Consider the following 19,796-nt stretch of genomic DNA (forward strand, 5'->3'; position numbering starts at 1 on the left):
AATATTTCCATATATACACTTTTAAGCATTACCTTAGCACAATAAGAATAAATTGAACACTGAAAATTGTACTCTATGCTTGTTCTCTGATTGTTTAAAAAACACAGTTTTGAAGTATATTTATCCTGTGAATTCTTTGGTAAAGTCTACTGTTAAATACAGTATCATAATTGTAATACCAATATGAATAATATTGTGTATAATTATACTTATTTGTATATTTGATACACTTTTTATTTCCTGTTTTGTTTTTGTACACATGTTATCTTAATCTCCTTTTTTATATTTATTTTTTCTAGCACCTAATGTGCAGCAATCACGTGGTGGTCAAGCAATGACTACTGAAGAGGCATCACGTGGTTTAGCTGTAGAGAAATTTGACATTATGAAAAAGTGGGGTATAAATACTTACAAGGTGAGAAACCTTTGAGGACAACCTTTTCATTAAGTTTGTTTAGTAAAATCGCATATGTCTTAGACTTTCTAACTAACTTGTACTAATTTCCAAAATAAAGTACATTTTATATCTATCTTAAAGAATTATTATGCTGTTTTGTTAATCTAATTTTTATAGAAAATATTTCTTTGCAATTCTGTGTCCGATTTTCTAAAACCATGTTATACTGCATAGACTAATTTTTTTTTTTTTTTTAAACTAGAAAACACTATTGTACAGTCAAAGTAAAATGTATGTGAACCCCTAGGAATTCTCTATACTTGTGTCTAATTAACATATAAAACATGGTCATATCTTCATGTCAGTCACAATAATGAACAAACTCAGTCTCCTATAACTAAAGATACACAGATTTTCAGAGAAGTTTTGACCGTATTGAATAAATCATTCAAACTGTGAAACTGAAGGTTGGAAAAAGTAAGTGAACCCTAAGCTAAATGACTTTTTAAAAAGCTCAGAAGTCAGAATTTAGCACACCTGGAGTCCATTTAATGAAACAAGTTCAGAGGTGTGGCCTAGAATTACTTTGATTGATAAAAAATACCATAAAGTTTGAGCTTTTGACAAGAAGCATATCCAGACGGGAATCATGCCTCACACAAAAGAGCTGTCTGAAGAGCTATGATCAAGAATTGTTAATCTACATAAGGCTGGAAATGGTTACAAAGTCATCTCAAACATTTTAGATATTCATGAGTCTACTGTTAAGCAAGTTTTCTATAAATGGAGACAATTTGGTATTGTGGCTACTTTGCCTAGAAGTGGATGCCCTGCCAAGATGACCCCAAGAGCACAACTAAAAGTCAGCAATGATAGATAGATAGATACTTTATTCATCCTAAGGGGAAATTCACATACTCCAGCAGCAGCATACTGATGATGAACAATATTAAATTAAAGAGTGATAACAATGAAGGTATAACAGACAGACAATAATTTTGTATAATATTAACGTTTACCCCCCCATGGTGGAATTGAAGAGTCGCATAGTGTGGGGGAGGAACGATCTCCTCAGTCTGTCAGTGGAGCAGGACAGTGACAGCAGTCTATCACTGAAGCTGCTCCTCTGTCTGGAGATGATCCTGTTCAGTGGATGCAGTGGATTTTCAGTTACTGATAGGAGCCTGCTCAGTGCCCGTTGCTCTGCCACGGATGTCAAACTGTCCAGCTCCATGTTTACAATAGAGCCTGCCTTCCTGACCAGTATGCCCAGGCGTGAGGCATCCCTCTTCTTTATGCTGCTTCCCCAGCACACCACCGCGTAGAAGAGGGAGCTCACCACAATCGTCTGATAGAACATCTGCAACATCTTATTGCAGATGTTGAAGGATGCCAACCTTCTAAGAAAGTATAGTCGGCTCTGTCCTTTCTTACACAGAGCATCAGTATTGGCAGTCCAGTCCAGTTTATAATCCAGCTGCACTCCTAGGTATTTATAGGTCTGTATCCTCTGCACACAGTCACCTCTGATGATCACGGGGTCCATGAGGGGCCTGGGCCTCCTAAAATCCACCACCAGCTCCTTGGTTTTGCTGGTGTTCAGGTGTAGGTGGTTTGAGTCGCACCATTTAACAAATTCCTGGATTAGTTTCCTATACTCCTCCTCCTGCCCACTCCTGATGCAGTCCACGATAGCAGTATCATCTACAAACTTTTGCACGTGGCAGGACTCCGATTTGTATTGGAAGTCTGATGTATATAGGCTAAACAGGACCGGAGAAAGTATAGTCCCCTGCGGCGCTCCTGTGTTGCTGACCACAATGTCAGACCTACAGTTCCCGAGACGTACATACTGAGGTCTGTCTTTAAGATAGTCCACGATCCATGCTACCAGGTATGAATCTACTCCCATCTCTGTCAGCTTGTCCCTAAAGAGTAGAGGATGGAGGGTGTTGAAGGTGCTAGAGAAGTACAGAAACATAATTCTTACAGCACCACTGCCTCTGTCCAAGTGGGAGAGGGATCGGTGTAGCATATAGATGATGGCATCCTCCGTTCCCACCTTCTCCTGGTATGCGAACTGCAGAGGGTCGAGGGCGTGGTGGACCTGCGGCCTCAGGTGATGAAGCAGCAGCCGCTCCATGGTCTTCATTCCATGTGACGTCAGAGCGACAGGCCAGAAGTCAATCAGCTCACTAGGACGTGATACATTTGGGACTGGGGTGATGCAAGATGTTTTCCAAAGCCTCGGGACTCTCCCCTGTTCCAGGCTCAGGTTGAAGATGCACTATAGAGGACTCCCCAGCTCCGACGCACAGGCCTTCAGTAGTCGTGGCGATACTGCATTTGGACCCGCTGCTTTGCTGGCACAAAGTCTCCTCAGCTCTCTGCTTACTTGGGCTGCTGTAATTGTGTGTTAGGGGAAACTATCTCCTATGCTGGTATCAGCAGAAGGATGGGTGGAGGGTGCAGTACTCTGAGGTGAGAGTGGGTTAGGTTGGTCAAACCTGCTGAAGAAGTTGTTCATCTGGTTTAGTCTCTCCACGTCTCTCTCAATTGTGGAACCCCGCTTTGAGCTGCAGCAAGTGATGATCTTCATCCCATCCCACACTTCCTTCATGTTGTTATTCTGCAACTTGTGCTCCAGCTTTCTCCTGTACTGCTCCTTCGCCGCCCTGAGTTGGGCACGGATTTCCTTCAGCACACGCTTGAGCTCATGCTCATCACCGCCTTTAAAAGCCCTTGATGTCACTTGTAATCCATGGCTTGTTGTTAGCATAGCAGTGTACTGTTCTTACTGGAACTACAATGCCCATACAGTGTTTGATGTAGTCAGTAGTGCAGTCAACAACCTCCTTAATGTTTTCACTAAGTGACCACTGCAGGATATCCCAGTCCGTAGTTCCAAAGCAGTCTCTCAGAGCCTGCCCTGCCTCAGGGGACCACTTCCTGAATGAGCGTGTGGTTGTAGGTAGCTCCCTCACTCTTGTAGTGAAGCTGAAGCAGAACCAGGTTATGATCTGCTTTCCCAAGCGCAGGCAGCGGGATGGCGCTGTATGCGTCTTTAACGTTTGCATACAGTAGGTCAAAAACAACACTTATTTATATAGCACATTTTCATACAAATAATGTAGCTCAAAGTGTAGCTCAAAGGTCGATAGTCCTATTTCCCCAGGTGTTACAATCCACATACTGGGAGAAGGCAGGTAATGTTTTGTCCAGCGTCACATGGTTAAAGTCTCCAGCGATTAGCTCATGCGCCTCAGGGTGCTGTGTTTGTAACTTAGCAACCGTGGAATTCATGATGTCACCCACTGTCTCCGCATTCGCGTGAGGAGGGATGTAAACAATAACAACAATGACGTGTCCAAACTCTCTGGGCAAGTAATAGGGACGCAGACTTACGGCCAACAGTTCGTTGTCCCTGCAGCAAGTGGAGATTTTAACATTTGCATGAGTTACACCATCTTGTATTTACATATAGAATGAGTCCTCCTCCTTTCTGCTTCCCGCAGGTGCTTGCGTCTCTGTCTGCTCTAACTTTGCTAAACTCGGGTAGCTCCACATTAGCATCTGGGATGTTAGTTGTTAGCCACGTTTCACTAAAACACAGCAAACTGCATTCTCTGTAGGTCCTTACATTTTTCACCAGCGCAGCTAGTTCGTCGATCTTATTTGGTAGTGAGTTCACATTTCCCAGGATCACAGAAAGCCCCAAAGGTTTGTAGCGCCACTTTCTTGCTAGACGCTTGGCTTTTATCTTTGCGCCGGCTCTGCTGCCCCAATATTGCCTTCTTACTTCATCAGGTAAATAGGGAACCACACCAGCGTTGGCATTTGTTCTCCGTGCTTGAAGTTGACTACTTGAATAGACCAGTCTCGGCGTGTAAAAATCCATGTCCAAGTAGTAAAAGTAGTAAAAAGTGTCCAGGGAACGAGTCCACATAAAAGAAAGTGGTAATAGTGAAATAGAGAAAAATAGGTAGAAAGATAAAGTCATACACGGAGCTGCTGGAATGGCTGCCATTCGCTGCAGTGCCTGATGACAGTGTATGAGGTAAAGAACCACCCTAGAGTGACAGCAAAGGACTTGAAGAAGTCCTTAGAACTGGCTAATATCTCTGTTCATTAGTCAACTATACGCAGAGCATTGAACAAGAAAGGAGTCCATGGCAGGACACCAAGAAGGAAACCACTGCTATCAAAAAAGAACATTGCTGAACACCTGGAGTTTGCGAAAGAGCACTTGGACACTCCACAATGGTACTGGGAAAATGTTTTTTGGAGTGATGAAACCAAAATTGAACTATTTGGGAGGAACAAGCAGAACTTTTGGCGTAAAAAGGGCATTGCATATCAACATCAAAACATCATCAGTAAAGTAAGGTGGAGGGGACATCATGATTTGGGCCTGGTTTGCTGCATCAGGGCCTGGACAGCTTGCCATCACTGAGGGGAAAATGAATTCACAAGTTTATCAACAAATTCTCCAGGATAATGTGAGGGTGTCTGTCCGTCAACTTAAGCTCAGAAGAGGCTGGGTGATGCAACAGGACAGTGACCCCAAACATCGCAGCATATCCACAGCACAATGGCTTTTAGAGTGGCCCAGTCAGAGCCCAGATTTCAATCCTATTTAGATGCTGTGGAATGACTTGAAGAGTGCCATACACAGAAGACAACCTAGAATATGGAACAGTTAAGGCAGTTCTGCAAGGAAGAATGGGCTAAAATTCCCCCCTGCACGATGTGCATGTCTGATCTGCAGTTACAGGAAGCACCTGGTTGAGGTCATTGTTGCCAAAGGAGGGTCAACCAGTTATTAAATCCAAAGGTTCACTTACTTTTTCCACCACCACTGTGAACATTGAATGCGTTTGTAAAATAAAGACATGAAAGAGTAGAATTATTTGTGTGACATTGGCTTAAACTCATTGTGTATATCAGTACCTGTGACCTAGATGAAGATCAGATCACATGCAGACCAAGCCATGCAGTAAACCAGATAATTCCAAAGGGTTCACATACTTTTTACTTTGACTGTATTTTTCTATGCCTGAAGCAGCATGGAGAGCAGTGTTCTACAGGGTGGTCCAGATCTAATTATGCAGATCCAGATCGTCTGGATGACTTTGATTTATGCGGGGGACGATTCCAGTTCGGAGCAAAGATGATTCTTCATCTCGTCAGTTTGCTCACTTCTCAATGCTCTAGGATTTGTGTGATTTTCTATGTAATAAACTTAAGTTATAGTGTAATGAAAATTGCATAATTAGATCTGGACCACCCTATACACTGATAGCTCTCATTTCTTGCTTATTGTGCTCAAGTCCCATCCAGGTCACTTTGTGGAATCGGTTCATTCTCTACATATCTACATCGATTTTGTTCAGGTGCTTTCAGTTACGTTCCCAATTAGTAGTAAATCTAAATTGGTTTAATATGTATGTTTGTGTGTTCCCTGCTGTGAACTAATATCCTGTCCAGTGTCTTCTTGACTGTGGTGGATACTACTTGTATAACTTTTGGCAACTTCTAAAATGGATAAATGGATTTGTTCCTTTGTCATTGGAAAATGTATTTTGTGCTGTACTGCATAGTCACACTGGCAAAAGGTGTATGGCAGGTTCTCCTAGTTTAAAAGAAAACAACTAATAAATATGCATTAAAATTATAAATTGAAATTGCAAATGTAGCCAGCTTTTATATGTATTGTTTTTTCTTCTATTGCAATATAAATAACTAGCGACTGGGAGTCCGATCAAATTGGGCTACAAATTCTATGTTTGTGAAATCCATGCTTTCTCTGCAAATAATTATTTGTTTTTTTAAGTCCTTGAAATGATATTGTTATCATGGCACTGATTTGTGCTTAAAATAGACCTTTTCGGCTGATGTTATGAAGAGCTTCCTATTTAAATGGGGCTGTGAGACGTGAACTCAGCTCTTTGGTGCACCTCACTTGATTTTTTTCTGGCAAACAAATTTTCAAAGCAAACCATATTTTACAACTCTAATCCGAGTCGGAGTAATAATTGGCATGGTCATTTTAGATCTGAGATCGGCTAAAATTTAAAACAATGACCGTTGTTAATACCCAGCCTTCATTACTCAGTTTGCCAATAGATGTCAGAAGGACAGATGCCAAAACTGAACTGCCCAGATTTCGATGTACTAAGCAAATGGCAATAAGTTCTAAATTACTTTCGGTTCTGGAGCTGTCGAAGGGTTTAAGTCAGTCGAAGATGTTAGTCCTGGAAAGTACACACCACCAAACCAACGTTCCAAAAACCAACCGAATTTACTGTTATCTGCTCGAACCAACACCGACTTACTATACTCGGTTGTCCAGCAGCGTCACTGAAGCATTCGAACATTCTTAGCCAATCATGCAATACTGCGTCTGCGTTTGCCACACTATGTTCTAACTACAGAGGCAGAGTCCCATTGCATGGTTCTAACTTGTACTGAGTCGAGGTATTGACACAAACACCATACATAGGGGGTATTGACACAAACACCATACATACGGATAGTGTCAAATTATATATAAGGATTGCAAATCATTGTTGTTTCTTTTCTTGATCTAATTGCAGTCTGTGTGCCTCATGAATTCCTTATTCAATTTGTTATGTAGTATGAGTGATATGATCTGAAGTGAGAGGAGTTATGAAATGTAAACTCTATCTTCAGAAACTTTGGTTTAAAATGATATTCGCTTATCACATTAGTCTGTAGTAAAATGTTAATTATTGTACAGTAATCCCTTCTCGATCGCTGGGGTTGCGTTCCAGAACCCCCTGCGAAAGGTGAAAATCCGCAAAGTAAAAACCATACATTTATATTATTTTTATATTGTCACGCTTGGGTCACAGATTCGCACAGAAACACATGAGGTTGTAGAGACAGGGACTTTAAAACACTGCAAACAAACATTTGTCTCTTTTTCAAAAGTTTAAACTGTGCTCCATGACAAGACAGAGATGACAGTTCCGTTTTACAATTAAAAGAATGCAAACATATGTTCCTCTTCAAAGGAGTGCGCGTCAGAAGCAGAGAATGTCAGAGAGAGACAGAGAGAATAAAGCAAACAATCAAAAATCAATAGGTGCTTTTAAGTATGCAAAGCACTGCCCCGGCAAAGCAGCCGCAAGGAAGGGAGCAATGTGAAGGCAGTCTTTCAGCATTTTTTTAGAGGAGTGTCTGTATCCTGTAGGCCAATATGCGGACAGCCCCTCTGCTCACACACCCACCGTCAGAAGCAGAGAATGTCTGAGAGAGTGAGAGAGACGGAGAAAAGCAAACAATCAAAAATCAATACGTGCTGTTAGAGATTTTAAGTATGCAAAGCACCGCACGGGAAGCATATCGTATATCATTAAGGAGTTTTATTTAATACATAATTCGTGCTCTGATTGGGTAGCTTTTCAGCCATCCGCCAATAGCGTCCCTTGTATGAAATCAACTGGGCAAACCAACTGAGGAAGCATGTACCAGAAATTGAAAGACCCATTGTCCGCAGAAATCCGCGAACCAGCGAAAAAATCTGTGATATATATTTAGATATGCTTACATATAAAATCTTCAATGGAGTGAAGCCACGAAAGTCGAAGCATGATACAGCAAGGGATCACTGTATATAATTAATAGATGGGCACCAGCTTGGAGCAATTTAAATTTGGTTGATTTTGTATTATGAGACTCGGATTACGTGTCTTGTCTGTTGTCTCAATGTATGCTCTGACCACGGTGATTGATGTCTCAGCGAGGGAGACATTTTATTCAAAGCTTTGCTCGGTGGTTGATGGGTGCCCACTAGGTGACATTCCTCTGGTCATGGGTGACTTTAGTGCAGCCCCTGGCACTGACAGGGCTTGCTATGAGGATTGTCTCGGTCCCCATGAGTCTGGTGACCGTGGTGAAAGTGGCTCCATGTTCCTTGACTTTGCAAAAGGTCAGAGGTTGCAAATTGCTGGATCCTGGTTCCAGTGCCCAGAACCGCATTGTTGGACTTGGTACTCCAATACTGGTGGTGAATTCTGACCACAGACTTGTTCTTGCTACTTTTAGTATCCAGCTTTGGTCCAGTAGGTTACCACCTACTAGGAAAATGAGCCTGGACTTTGCCAGACTCCAAGACCAGGCTGTTTCTAATGAGTTTGCACGCAGTTTGTGTGAGGAACTTGCAGATTTGGGTGCAACTGCCGATCCTAATGTGATGTGGGAGACCTTCCATGACTAGACCCTGAAGGTTGCTGAGGGTTGTGTTGGTGTTACCTGTGTACCCAGAAGGAGGTGTTTCATTTCGCAGGGCACCCTGGATATCACACGGCTCAGTGGCAACTCTGGTCTGTACCAGGAACTGAGAAGGACGGCTGCAAGGGCTCTGAGGGCAGATAAAGAGGCATTTGTTAGAGGAATCTGTGAGCAAGTGACACACCATCTGTTGTCTAGCAACCCACATCCTGCTTACAGAGAAATCGTAGCATTACGCATGTTTGAATCTGTTCCTCGGAGAGTCGCAGTTAGGGCGGCTGATGGAACAGTCCCACGGATGACACTGTAGTTGTGGCTACTTTGAGCAGTTGTTCAAAGCTGATCCTCTGGCTAGGATGTTGGATATCTCTGGGTCCATGGTCTTTGAGGCTGATCCTCCAATTAGCTGTGAACCACCCAATCTCACAGAGATTGCACAGGTGTTGAACCAGCTGAGGGAATTAAAGGCTGCAGGGATCTGTGGTATCCAGGGTGAACTTCTCCAGGCAGGTGGTAAGGCTGTCCTCCTAGCATTACAAGTAATCTTTGCTTCCATTTGGGAGACTGGCATCATCCCAACTGACTGGAAAACGGGACATGTTGTCCCTGTCTGGAAAGGGAAGGGTGATTGCCTGGATTGCAGCAACTACAGAGGGATAACGCTGCTCTCAGTGCCGGGTAAGGTCCTTGCTAGGGTCGTCCTCAATAGGATCCATGTTCACTTGCTCACCTACCAGCAACCAGAACAGTCTGGCTACTCCTAAGAAGTCTACAATCGACTGCATCCTAGCACTGAGGGTTCTCATGGAGCGTACACGCGAATATTGGCAGAGTTTCTTTGCAGCCTTGTCGATTTTCATAAAGCGTTCGACTCAGTTGATCGAGCTGCCCTGTGGGACATCCTGAGGGTTCGCGGGATCCCCTCGAGGTTCCGGGATATCGTGGCCAGCCTTTACACTGGTACTGTGATTGCTGTGCAGAGTGGAGGCAGAGCCTCTTTGTTTTTCCCATTTGATTCTGGGGTTTGTCAGGGGTGTGTTCTTGCTCCTACTCTGTTCAATTGTATGGACTATGTGTTGGGCAAAGTCGTGGGGTCCAGTGGCTGTGGGGCATGTTGGTGAAGAAAGATTCACGGATCTTGACTTTGCTGATGATGCTGTGATCTTCATGGAGTCAATGGAGGCTCTGATCGGGGCGCTTGAGAGGCTGAGTGAGGAGTCTCGAGTGTCTGGGCTTGCGAGTGTCCTGGATAAAAACCCAAGATCCAGGCCTTTAATGACCTCTTGGGCACAGCCATCAGCAGTATGTCTGTTTGCGGAGAGAGTGTCAACCCTGTTGAGAGGTTTACTTACCTTGGCAGTGACATTCATGTCTCTGGTGACTCTTCCTATGAAGTCAGTAGACAGATTGGGAGAGCATGGGGGGTCATGAGGTCGCTGGAAAGGGGTGTGTGGCGCTCCCAATATCTATGCAAAAGGATGAAGGTCCAAGTCTTTAGAGTCCTGGTGCTTCCTGTCTTACTATATGGTTGCGAGACATGGACACTATCCAGTGACCTGAGACACAAGACTGGACTCCATTGGTACTGTGTCTCTCTGGAAAATCCTTGGGTACCATTGGTCTGACTTTGTGTCGAATGAGCGATTGCTCATGGATTCCCGAATGAGGCACATTACCTGCAATGTGAGTGAGCATCAGTTACGGCACTACAGCCATGTGGCGCGTTTCCCCGAGTGTGATCCAGCTCATAAGATCCTCATTGTTGGGGACCTGAGTGGCTTTTAACTTCAGCCCTGAAGTTAGGGCATTTCTTGAAGCCAGTAATCAGTATCAAAATAACAACAGTTCAGATTAGAAATTTGCAAGAGACTAAATAGCATATCAATTACTCTAATAGTTACTCAATAAACTATGCTAATGTAAATAGTGATCTTCATTTACTACAGTACTACTGTGTCCGTTGATTAGTAATGAGTGCTAAATTGTATAAATTCCTGTTAGTTTTTAGTGAAGGTTCAATAGATAGAATGGTCAATTGAAATCTGTTCCCAGCACCTTTTCTATCTATTCAGTTTTTTCTCTTAATTTAAAACTATGTGTATATTACAGACCAATAAAATAAACAGTGCCACTTAAGCCGCTTTTCCACTGCATAGTACGGCACGACACGGTTCAGTACAGCTCACTTTTGCGGGGCTTTCCACTGGGAACAGTACCTGGTACCTGGTCCTTTTTTTAGTACCACCTCAGCCGAGGTTCCAAGCGCGCGAACTGTTACCAAAATGTGACGGTAAACTCTGCTGGTCACTGATTGGCCGGAGAAAATCGCCATTACTGCGCCACTGGCTATTCTTTTCTTTAAAGGTACAGACACGCTGAAGTTTCAAAGTTCTCCAGCCACTGAGTGTTTGTAAAACCGGGAACAATCACATCCCACCACTCTGAAGCACGGTTAAATGTCCAAACAGATGGTCTGTTGCGGCGACTTTTTGCAAATGTGGAAGATCTGTAATATACAGAATCAGCATTTTAATGTTACACTGGCAGTTAAGTTCATTTTATGCTTTGCAACAGTGATAAAAGTTAGCTAGTGATGTGCTTTTTTTAGATGCTTAACCTTGCGCCGCCGAGCTAAAGTGTTGTCGCTTGTCTGCGTGTTGTTGTAAAGTTCCACGGTGTCACGGCAGTAGAGGCGGCGCAACTCTAACGACACGTGAATAATCCCACCCACTCTAAAGCGGTACTAAACTGCAGTCGAAACGCAAAACCGAGCCGAACTGAGCCGAACCAAGGTGAGCTGTACTGAACCGTGTCGTGCCGTACTATGCAGTGGAAAAGCGGCTTTATTCTGATCAAGTACTGCCCATCAAAATACCACAGAGGCAGTTGAACACTCTTAAATATTATTTGAATTTACTCTTAAAAATGTCTCCGATATTTAGTTGAGTGCACCTTAGGAAATCTTAGGAAATATTTTAACCACTAAGCTAGTTTATGCAGTAAAGGGTTGAGTATTTCTGTATTTTTACAATAACATTTTGAAGATTAAATCAGCTAAATGATGGTGTTTGCCACCTTATCAAGTAAAATAAAAAATATATAACTTTTTATGGTGAGCACGTTACTTTTTTATTCATTAGAAAAAGCGAATAAACAGCATATAAAAATGGTGTTGAGAAGAAAAGCAGTTATGCAAAGTGCACAACAATGTGAAGGGATCAACTGCAGCAGACATGATGCAACGTTGTTCTTTCACTTTTAATTTTTATATTGATGTAATTGCAATGTGTTTTTTTTCAATCACAGTTTTGGCATATGACAGTTACCACTTTAATGACTTCTTGATTGAAATGATCATTTACATACCTGAGCAAAGAATAAAACAGTACCTTTTTCAAATGATTTTTGAAATGATTTAATAATTTCTTTATAAATATAATCACCAGTACAGGATGTGTTTGCACAACAGCCACATTCCTGCTGAAATTACTCTGCTGGACTATTTGCTATATCATCAGTATAATTTTTTTTTTAAATATTAATTTTGCAGGCATCTTTTTTCAAACTGGTATATGAATTAAAGAGTCTGAACAGTGATTAATCTGCAATGCCTTTCACTTTTGTGAATTATTGTTTTATAATTCTGTTTTACTTTTTTCTGCTGTGGGTTTAAACAAATTTAAATTTTGTAAAAGTAATTGTTTTTGTTATTAATTAATAAATTGATAATACAGTTGCACACATTATGGTTTTCTTTATTAAAAATGTGTGTTTTGTTAGGTAAATATTTTTTTAAATGTGTTAATTATATTTTGAGTTATTTTATTTGTTCTCTAGTGTACAAAACAGTTGATTTCTGAGCGATTTGGCAAAGGATCACGCACAGTGGATCTGGAATTGGAGGCTCAGATAGACGTATTGAGAGACACAAAACGGAAATATGAGAATATCTTGCGATTGGCAAGAGCTCTGACGAACCACTTCTATAGTATGGTACAGACACAGCGTGCACTCGGAGACACTTTTTCTGACCTGAGCCAGAAATCCCCTGAGTTACAGGTGCATATGTTTGCTTAATATTTAGCATCTATTAATTGACTTTAATGTGTTAACATTCATGACAGTTATAATTTGATAGTACATTTAAAGTGCTTTTGGAATTTTTACTATTATCTTCTTTTTTTGAATCTATTTTTAAGACCATGAAATGCTGCTTAATAATCATGTAAATAATAATTCACATGCTGTAAATATATTACATGTACAATTGTTTATTTTTATATTTTCCTAATTGCCCATTGATACTTTACATTGTTATTGTGTTTGTTTTATTTTTACTGATTATCCCAAAAAATAAGGTAAGTGCTAACAATATAGACATATTTATGACTTCCATTAAACGATAGGTTCAGTATTTTACAAGTAGAAGTTATTTCTGCACAAACATGATATTTATGTATTTGCCAAATGAAATTGTGTTCTAAAGTTAAGTGTTTTCTACATATTTTATGAAGTACTTAGCTAGTTGTAGCTTTTTATACTGAAGCCTTATGGAGAATGAGATGCTAGAAAACAAAAACCTAAAAACCTACAGAATACGTCCATTTTCCAAGCCAAGACAGTTGTCAAGTATTAATCTGTGTCTTGCAATTACACACACACACATTTTAAAATAGCTTTTGGTGTCATTTTTTTGACAAAAAAAACCCCAACAATATTACAAGATTAACCGTTTTAAAAGAATACCAGTTGTGCATATTAACTCACCACTTGTTATTTCCACAATAATCTTTCACCCTGAGTACATGGTTTCCTCTCAAAAGGCAAAATCACAGTAAACTGTTTGTGTCACATGCTTAATATAATGTTGATTTACTTCCATATTTAATGAAGAATTCCTCCCACAAAGGCAGCTTTAAACACAAAAGAGAACAGAAAACATTTCCTTACCTCAAGAAAAATAATTAATGAACTTTATTTGTCCTCAATGAGAAATTAGAACTTTACAGAAGCTTGAGATAGGGAAAAAAACATACAGTAAAACAAATAACAACCCCCTAAACACACACAAGAAGTTCTAGAGATATTGGAGAGATGCTGCAATCAATAACAAGCCTACAGTCCAGATGTTCATTTGAAGGTGTTAACAATTGAATAAAGCAGGTCCAACTTGTTTTTTCTGAATAGGGAACTGCCATTAGACATTGCTTCGGAATTGCACATTGTTCTGTTGCCAAGTTAAAAAATTTTAGGCAGTTCATATGTATATAGAATTCCCCCTTTGAACTTTCCATGGTAGGTGTATGAGGCATGGGCCACTGCCAATCCAGGACATTTTTTGGAATGTATTTTACAGCCTGCTTTGGACTGTCAAGGGACTGCCCGGGAGGTTTTGAAGGAGGATGCTGTGGATTAGTTGTACTGGTCAGACCAGGTCAGTGTGCTACTACTGCTGTCCACATTAGGATAAGTGAATGAAAATGATGAAAACAATATAATCTCTGACAATGTATTCAATGTATTCGGTTTTACACAATATATAGTACAGTTCTATTTGCAATGCCATATCAAAACAGAAATTAAAATGAAACTTCACATAAAAATATTGATTAATAAAAAACCTGATACAAAGTATACACATAAATATACAGGGACCTGATAAAATTTAAATCTCTACATTAATTACTTTTAATAGGCTAATGATCAACTTCATGCTACCAGAACATCATCAGTGTACTATTATTTATGCACAAATGTTTGAAGCCATATGCAAAAAAAGTGTGTTTGTATATGTAATAGGGGGTTTATACATGTCTGTGTAAATTTCTTCACAGCATTTGAAAGACTGCTCTTACTAAATGTGATAAGTGGTCTATGGTGTTGTGTTGGTCATTTCGCTCCATGGTTATTTGAGGTGCTGGTTGAATGCGCCACAGACACATGCAAAGGCTGGCAGATCAGTCCGGTATCTCAGTTGTGCCGTAGTGGAGGCAGCTTATCGCACCCGTGCCTAATTAGAGAGGCAATATAAGAGGAGTCTGCACAGCAGAGAGGGCTAGACAGAAAAAGAAGGAACAGCAAGCAACAACAAAGCAGTGAAAACAGTATTGGGTGTAAAGACAGGACAAGCCAGCCAGCAAGTGTGGGAGAGGCAGCAAGGTTTTAGGCCCTGCGGGGCATTGTCACTTTTGTTGAGGAGTGGGTGCAATCAAGGTGGAGTCCTCTCCAGGGATCTGAAGCACACCAGTGGAGCGAGAAGGATGAAAAGAGGACAACAGACCCTGAGTGGTTTGGCCGACAGCACTCGAGGCAGCTAAAATGGGGGTTGGGCTGGTGAGGACCATGGCTGCTGGTGTCTCTATCAGCTTAACGTGCAGTGGATGATCTGGGGAGATGAAGTGGAAGTTGCGATAGGCTTGTCAGACAAAACATTGACCCAATGACTTTACAGTTGGTTTTCACTCTCATTTTAAGTCTTGAATTTAAACTCACTGATTGTCACTGTTTTAATGGATTATTTATGTATTTATTTATTTATGTATGTGTGTATGTATTTATTTATTGAACATTTTGCACTGCACTTTGGACACTTTGATTTGGATTGTTCTCCCCTTGCTATGAATGTGCCCTCATTTGCCTGGCTCACCTTGCTTATGCAGTGGGAGCATGAAGCTGAACCGCACTGTCACTCTTGAACATTATAACAACTGTGAACAGAACAGGCTATTCAGCCCAACAAGGTCATCCATCCTGTTAAAATCTTGACTAGATGTTTTTTTGGAACACCTAGATGAAGATTTATAAAACTTGCATATGCACAAAAATGAGGCCTCACATGTGCATTCACAACTTTACATACAAAAGTCTTGATTTAAAAAAGAAAACTTGATGGGAAAACCTACATATATTTATGGTAACTGACCCATGTGTATGAAACATTTTGGAAAAAGTGAAAAATGACAAAACCCTTCATCAAGTAGAGCAATACAGCTAAATGATGGTATGCATATAGTAATTCATATCTCTAATCTATTATTATAATGTACTTTGATGTGACAAACATATTGAACCTCAGATTAATGAATATGATGGACAACACTATTTTAATTCACTGTTAAGAGAGTAATGCTGCGTATTTGCACTGAAGAACCTTTTTGCTTCTCCTCAGTTTATATTGGCTACTTGCTGTCACTTCTTAGGATGAGAAACCAATGCTATTCTTTATTGTTAATAATTGCATTAAGTTAAACCACAGGTGTGATTCACTCTCTTCGTATAGAAAGCTATAAATCTAATGCCTACAGCCACAGCCTAATAATCTGACACAACATCACTTTTTTGGTGCTGAATTAGGCCTGGCATTAGAAAGGCAACTGTGCAACTGTTTTTGTGCAGTTGTGGAGCACACCATAGGACTCCTCAAATGTGGAGGTGACTGGATGCGATAGGTGGGAATCTGCCTTATCAGCCAATGAAGGTCAACAGCAACATGATTACAAGTGCTGTTGTGCTATGCTACATAATGTGGCACTGCATAAAAATTTTCTAACCCTTGGCCTCATTGATATGGAACCAGATCACACTGCTGCGTACCCACCTACTGGCAAGTGTATACTTTGCAGTGGCATGGTTATTTCACTCAAAGGCATATATTAAGTGTTTACCAGATTCCTCTGTGGCTCTCCCATCTGCCACATCTGTGTGCTGTGGCATAATTCTGGAAGATAAAACATCTCCAATTACAGATGCTATTCGCCAATCAAAATCAGAGTGTAGATGTACTTTTTCCCCTCCAGTTGCACTCATACTCTGCTTGTGATGAGTGATCCACTTCTTTGCCTATATGTTGAAGTTGTCGTCTTCTTCATTTAGCTGTTTCCATTATGGGTTGCCACAGTGGCTCTGCCTGTTCCTTATCTTCCTGTCCTCTACATCTTGCTCTGTCACACCCCTTACCTGCATGTCCTCTCTCACCACATCTATAAACCTTCTCTTAGGCCTTCCTCTTTTCCTCTTGCCTGGCAGCCCTATTCTTATCATCCTTTTCCCAATATACCCAGTATATCTCCTCTGCACATGTCCAATTCAACGCTATCTTGCCTCTCTGACTTTGTCTCCCAACCATCCAACCTGAGCCGACCTCTAATGTACTCATTCCCAATCCTGTTCATCCTTGTCACACACACTACAATTCTTAGCATCTTTAACTCTACCACCTCCAGCTCGGTTTCCTGCTTTCTGGTCAGTGCCACCATCTCCAACCCATATAACAAAGTTGGTCTCACTGCCAGCCTATAGACCTTCCCTGTCAATCATGCTGGTACCCGTCTGTCACAAATTACTCCCAACAATCTTTTCCACCCATTCCACCCTGCTTGCACTCTCTTTTTCACCTGTCTTCCACAATCCCCTTATCTCTGTACTGTTGATTCCAAGTATTTAAACTCATCCACCTCCGCCAACTCTACTCCCTGCATCCTCGCCATTCCACTGACCTTCCTCCTATTCACACATATGTATTCTGTCTTGTTTCTACTGACCTTCATTCCTCTCCTCTCTTTAGCATATCTCCACCTGTCCAGGGTCTCCTCAACATGCTCCCTACTCTTGCTACAGATCACAATGTCATCAGCAAACATCATAGTCCAAGGGGACTCCTGTCTAATCTCATCTGTCAACCCTGTTCTACACGATTGCAAATAAGAAAGGGCTCAGAGCTGATCCCTGATGTAATCCAACCTCCATGTTAAATGCATCCGTCACTAGTACTGCAGATCTCACCATTGTCACACTTCCCTCGTACATATCCTGTACAACTCTTACATACTTCATTGTCACTCCCAACTTCCTCATACAATACCATAACTCCTCTCGAGGCACCCTATCTTATGCTTTCTCCAGGTCCAGAAAGACACAATGCAATTCCTTCTGGCCTTCTCTAAACTTCTTCATCAACACCTCAGAGCAAACATAGCATTTGTTGTGCTCTTTCTTGACATAAAACCATACTGCTTCTCACTAATCATCACCTCCCTTCTTAACCCTAGCTTCCACTACTCTTTCCCATTACTTCCTGCTGTGGCTCATCAATTGTATCCCCCTGTAAGTACTACAGCTCAGCATATCCCCCTTATTTTTAAAAATCAGCGCCAGTACACATATTCTCTACTCCTCGGGCATCCTCTCACTTTCCAAAATTCCATTAAAACAATTTGGTTTAAAAACCAAATCTCTCCTAAACACCTCCATGCTTCCACAGGTATGTCATCTGGACCAATGTCCTTTCTATTCTTCATCCTCTTCTCCTCTTCATGGCTGTCCGTACTTCCTCCTTGCTAATCTGTTGTACTTCCTGATTCACTATCTTCACATCATCCAACCTTTTCACTCACTCTCATTCTCTTCATTCATCAGCCTCTCGAAGTATTCTTTCCATCTTCTCAACACGCCCTCCTCACTTGTGAGTACGTTTCCATCTTTCTCCTTTATGACCCTAACCTGCTGCATATTTTTCCTAGCTTGGTCCCTCTGTCTAGCCAATCTCTACAAGTCCTTTTCACCCTCCTTAGTATCCAACCTCTCATACAACTTATCGTACAACTTTTCTTTAGCTTTCGCCACCTCTCTCTTCACCTGGCGCCATATCTCCTTGTACTCTTGTCTAATTTCTGCATCTCTCCAACTATCTCCCTTCTTCTTCACCATCCTCTTCCTCTGTATATTCTCCTGTACTTCCCCATTCCACCACCAGGTTTCCTTTTCCTCCTTCCTCTGTCCAGATGTCATACCAAGCACCCTTCTTGCTGTCACCCTTACTACTTCTGCTGTAGTTGCCCAGCTGTCTGGTAACCTTCACTGCCACCCAGTGCCTGTCTTACCTCCTCCCTAAACTCAGCCTTGCAGTCTTTCTTTTTCAACTTACACCATTTGATCCTTGGCTCTGCCCTAAATCTCCTTCTCTTCTTGATCTCCAATGTCATCCTACAGACCACCATCTAATGCTGTCTAACTACACGTTCCCCTGCCACCACTTTGCACTCTTTAATCTCCTTTAGATTGACTCTTCTGCATAGGATATAATCTGCCTTTGTGCATCTTCCTCCACTTTTGTATGTCACCGTATGTTCCTCCCTCTTCTTAAAATACATATTCACCACAGCCATGCTCATCCTTTTCGCAAAATCCACTATCATCTGACCTTCTTCATTCCTCTCCTTGACACCATACCTACTCATCGTCTCCTTGTCTCCTCTGTTCTCTTCACCAACATGTCCATTGAAATCCACTCCAATCACCACTTTCTGTCCCTTGGGTACACTGTCCATCACTTCATCCAACTCCCTCCAGACATCATCTTTCTCATCCATTGCACACCCAACTTGTGGGGCATATGCACAAGCAACATTCAGTATCACACCTCCCAATTTTTCGCTTCACAATCATTACACTGCCTGACACTCTTTTCACTTCCAGAACACTCTTAACATACTGTTCCTTCAGAATAATCCCTATCCCATTTCTTCTCCCATCCTCACCATGATAGAACAATTTGAATACACCTCCAATCCACCTGGCCTTACTTCCCTTCCATTTAGTCTCTTACACGCACAATATATCAACGTTCCTTCTCTCCATCATATCAGTTAACTCTCTCCCATTATCAATCATACTGCCAGCATTCAAAGTTCCTACCCTCAGTTCCTCCTCTCCTCTTTCCTCCAGACACATCGTCCCCCTCTTCTTCTCCTTCTTTGGCTAACAGTAGCCCAATTTCCGCCAGCACCTTTTTGGCTAACAGTACTGGTGGTGGCCGTTGTTAACCTGGGACTTGACTGATGTGGTATGGAAATCTATATTGTTGTCTGCATGTTGATCTGGCATAATTTTATACCGGGTAACCGTCCCTATTTATCCGACACAAAGAAAAACACTGGTTTGTGCATACCCTGTGGCTGGGTTATGTTGAAGTCATTCCTTATTATTATTACTATTTTTATTACTATTATTACAATTATTTTATTATTTCAGGCATCTTGCAGCTGGTAGAGTTCACTGTATTCCCAGCAACAGTAACATGTTGCTATTCAACAAATTTTCACATATTGGTGAGATCAGTGTTTAGGCCACCAAATAAAGGTGTTTT

At 41.4% G+C, this 19,796-nt stretch overlaps 1 protein-coding gene across 4 annotated transcripts in view; it reads left to right on the top strand.

The window, feature by feature from the left end:
• LOC120523536 (arfaptin-2-like) overlaps positions 1-19,796 on the top strand; it is a 178,279-nt gene that overhangs the window by 132,471 nt on the left and 26,012 nt on the right. For all 4 annotated transcript variants that reach the window (XM_039744937.1, XM_039744939.1, XM_039744938.1 and 1 more), the window contains 2 exons: positions 300-415; positions 12,491-12,712. In XM_039744937.1, the coding sequence (XP_039600871.1) occupies positions 300-415; positions 12,491-12,712 (338 nt within the window). The remainder of the gene's footprint in view (positions 1-299; positions 416-12,490; positions 12,713-19,796) is intronic.

The sequence above is a fragment of the Polypterus senegalus genome, chromosome 2 (assembly GCF_016835505.1).
Source record: "Polypterus senegalus isolate Bchr_013 chromosome 2, ASM1683550v1, whole genome shotgun sequence".
NCBI lineage: Eukaryota > Metazoa > Chordata > Cladistia > Polypteriformes > Polypteridae > Polypterus > Polypterus senegalus.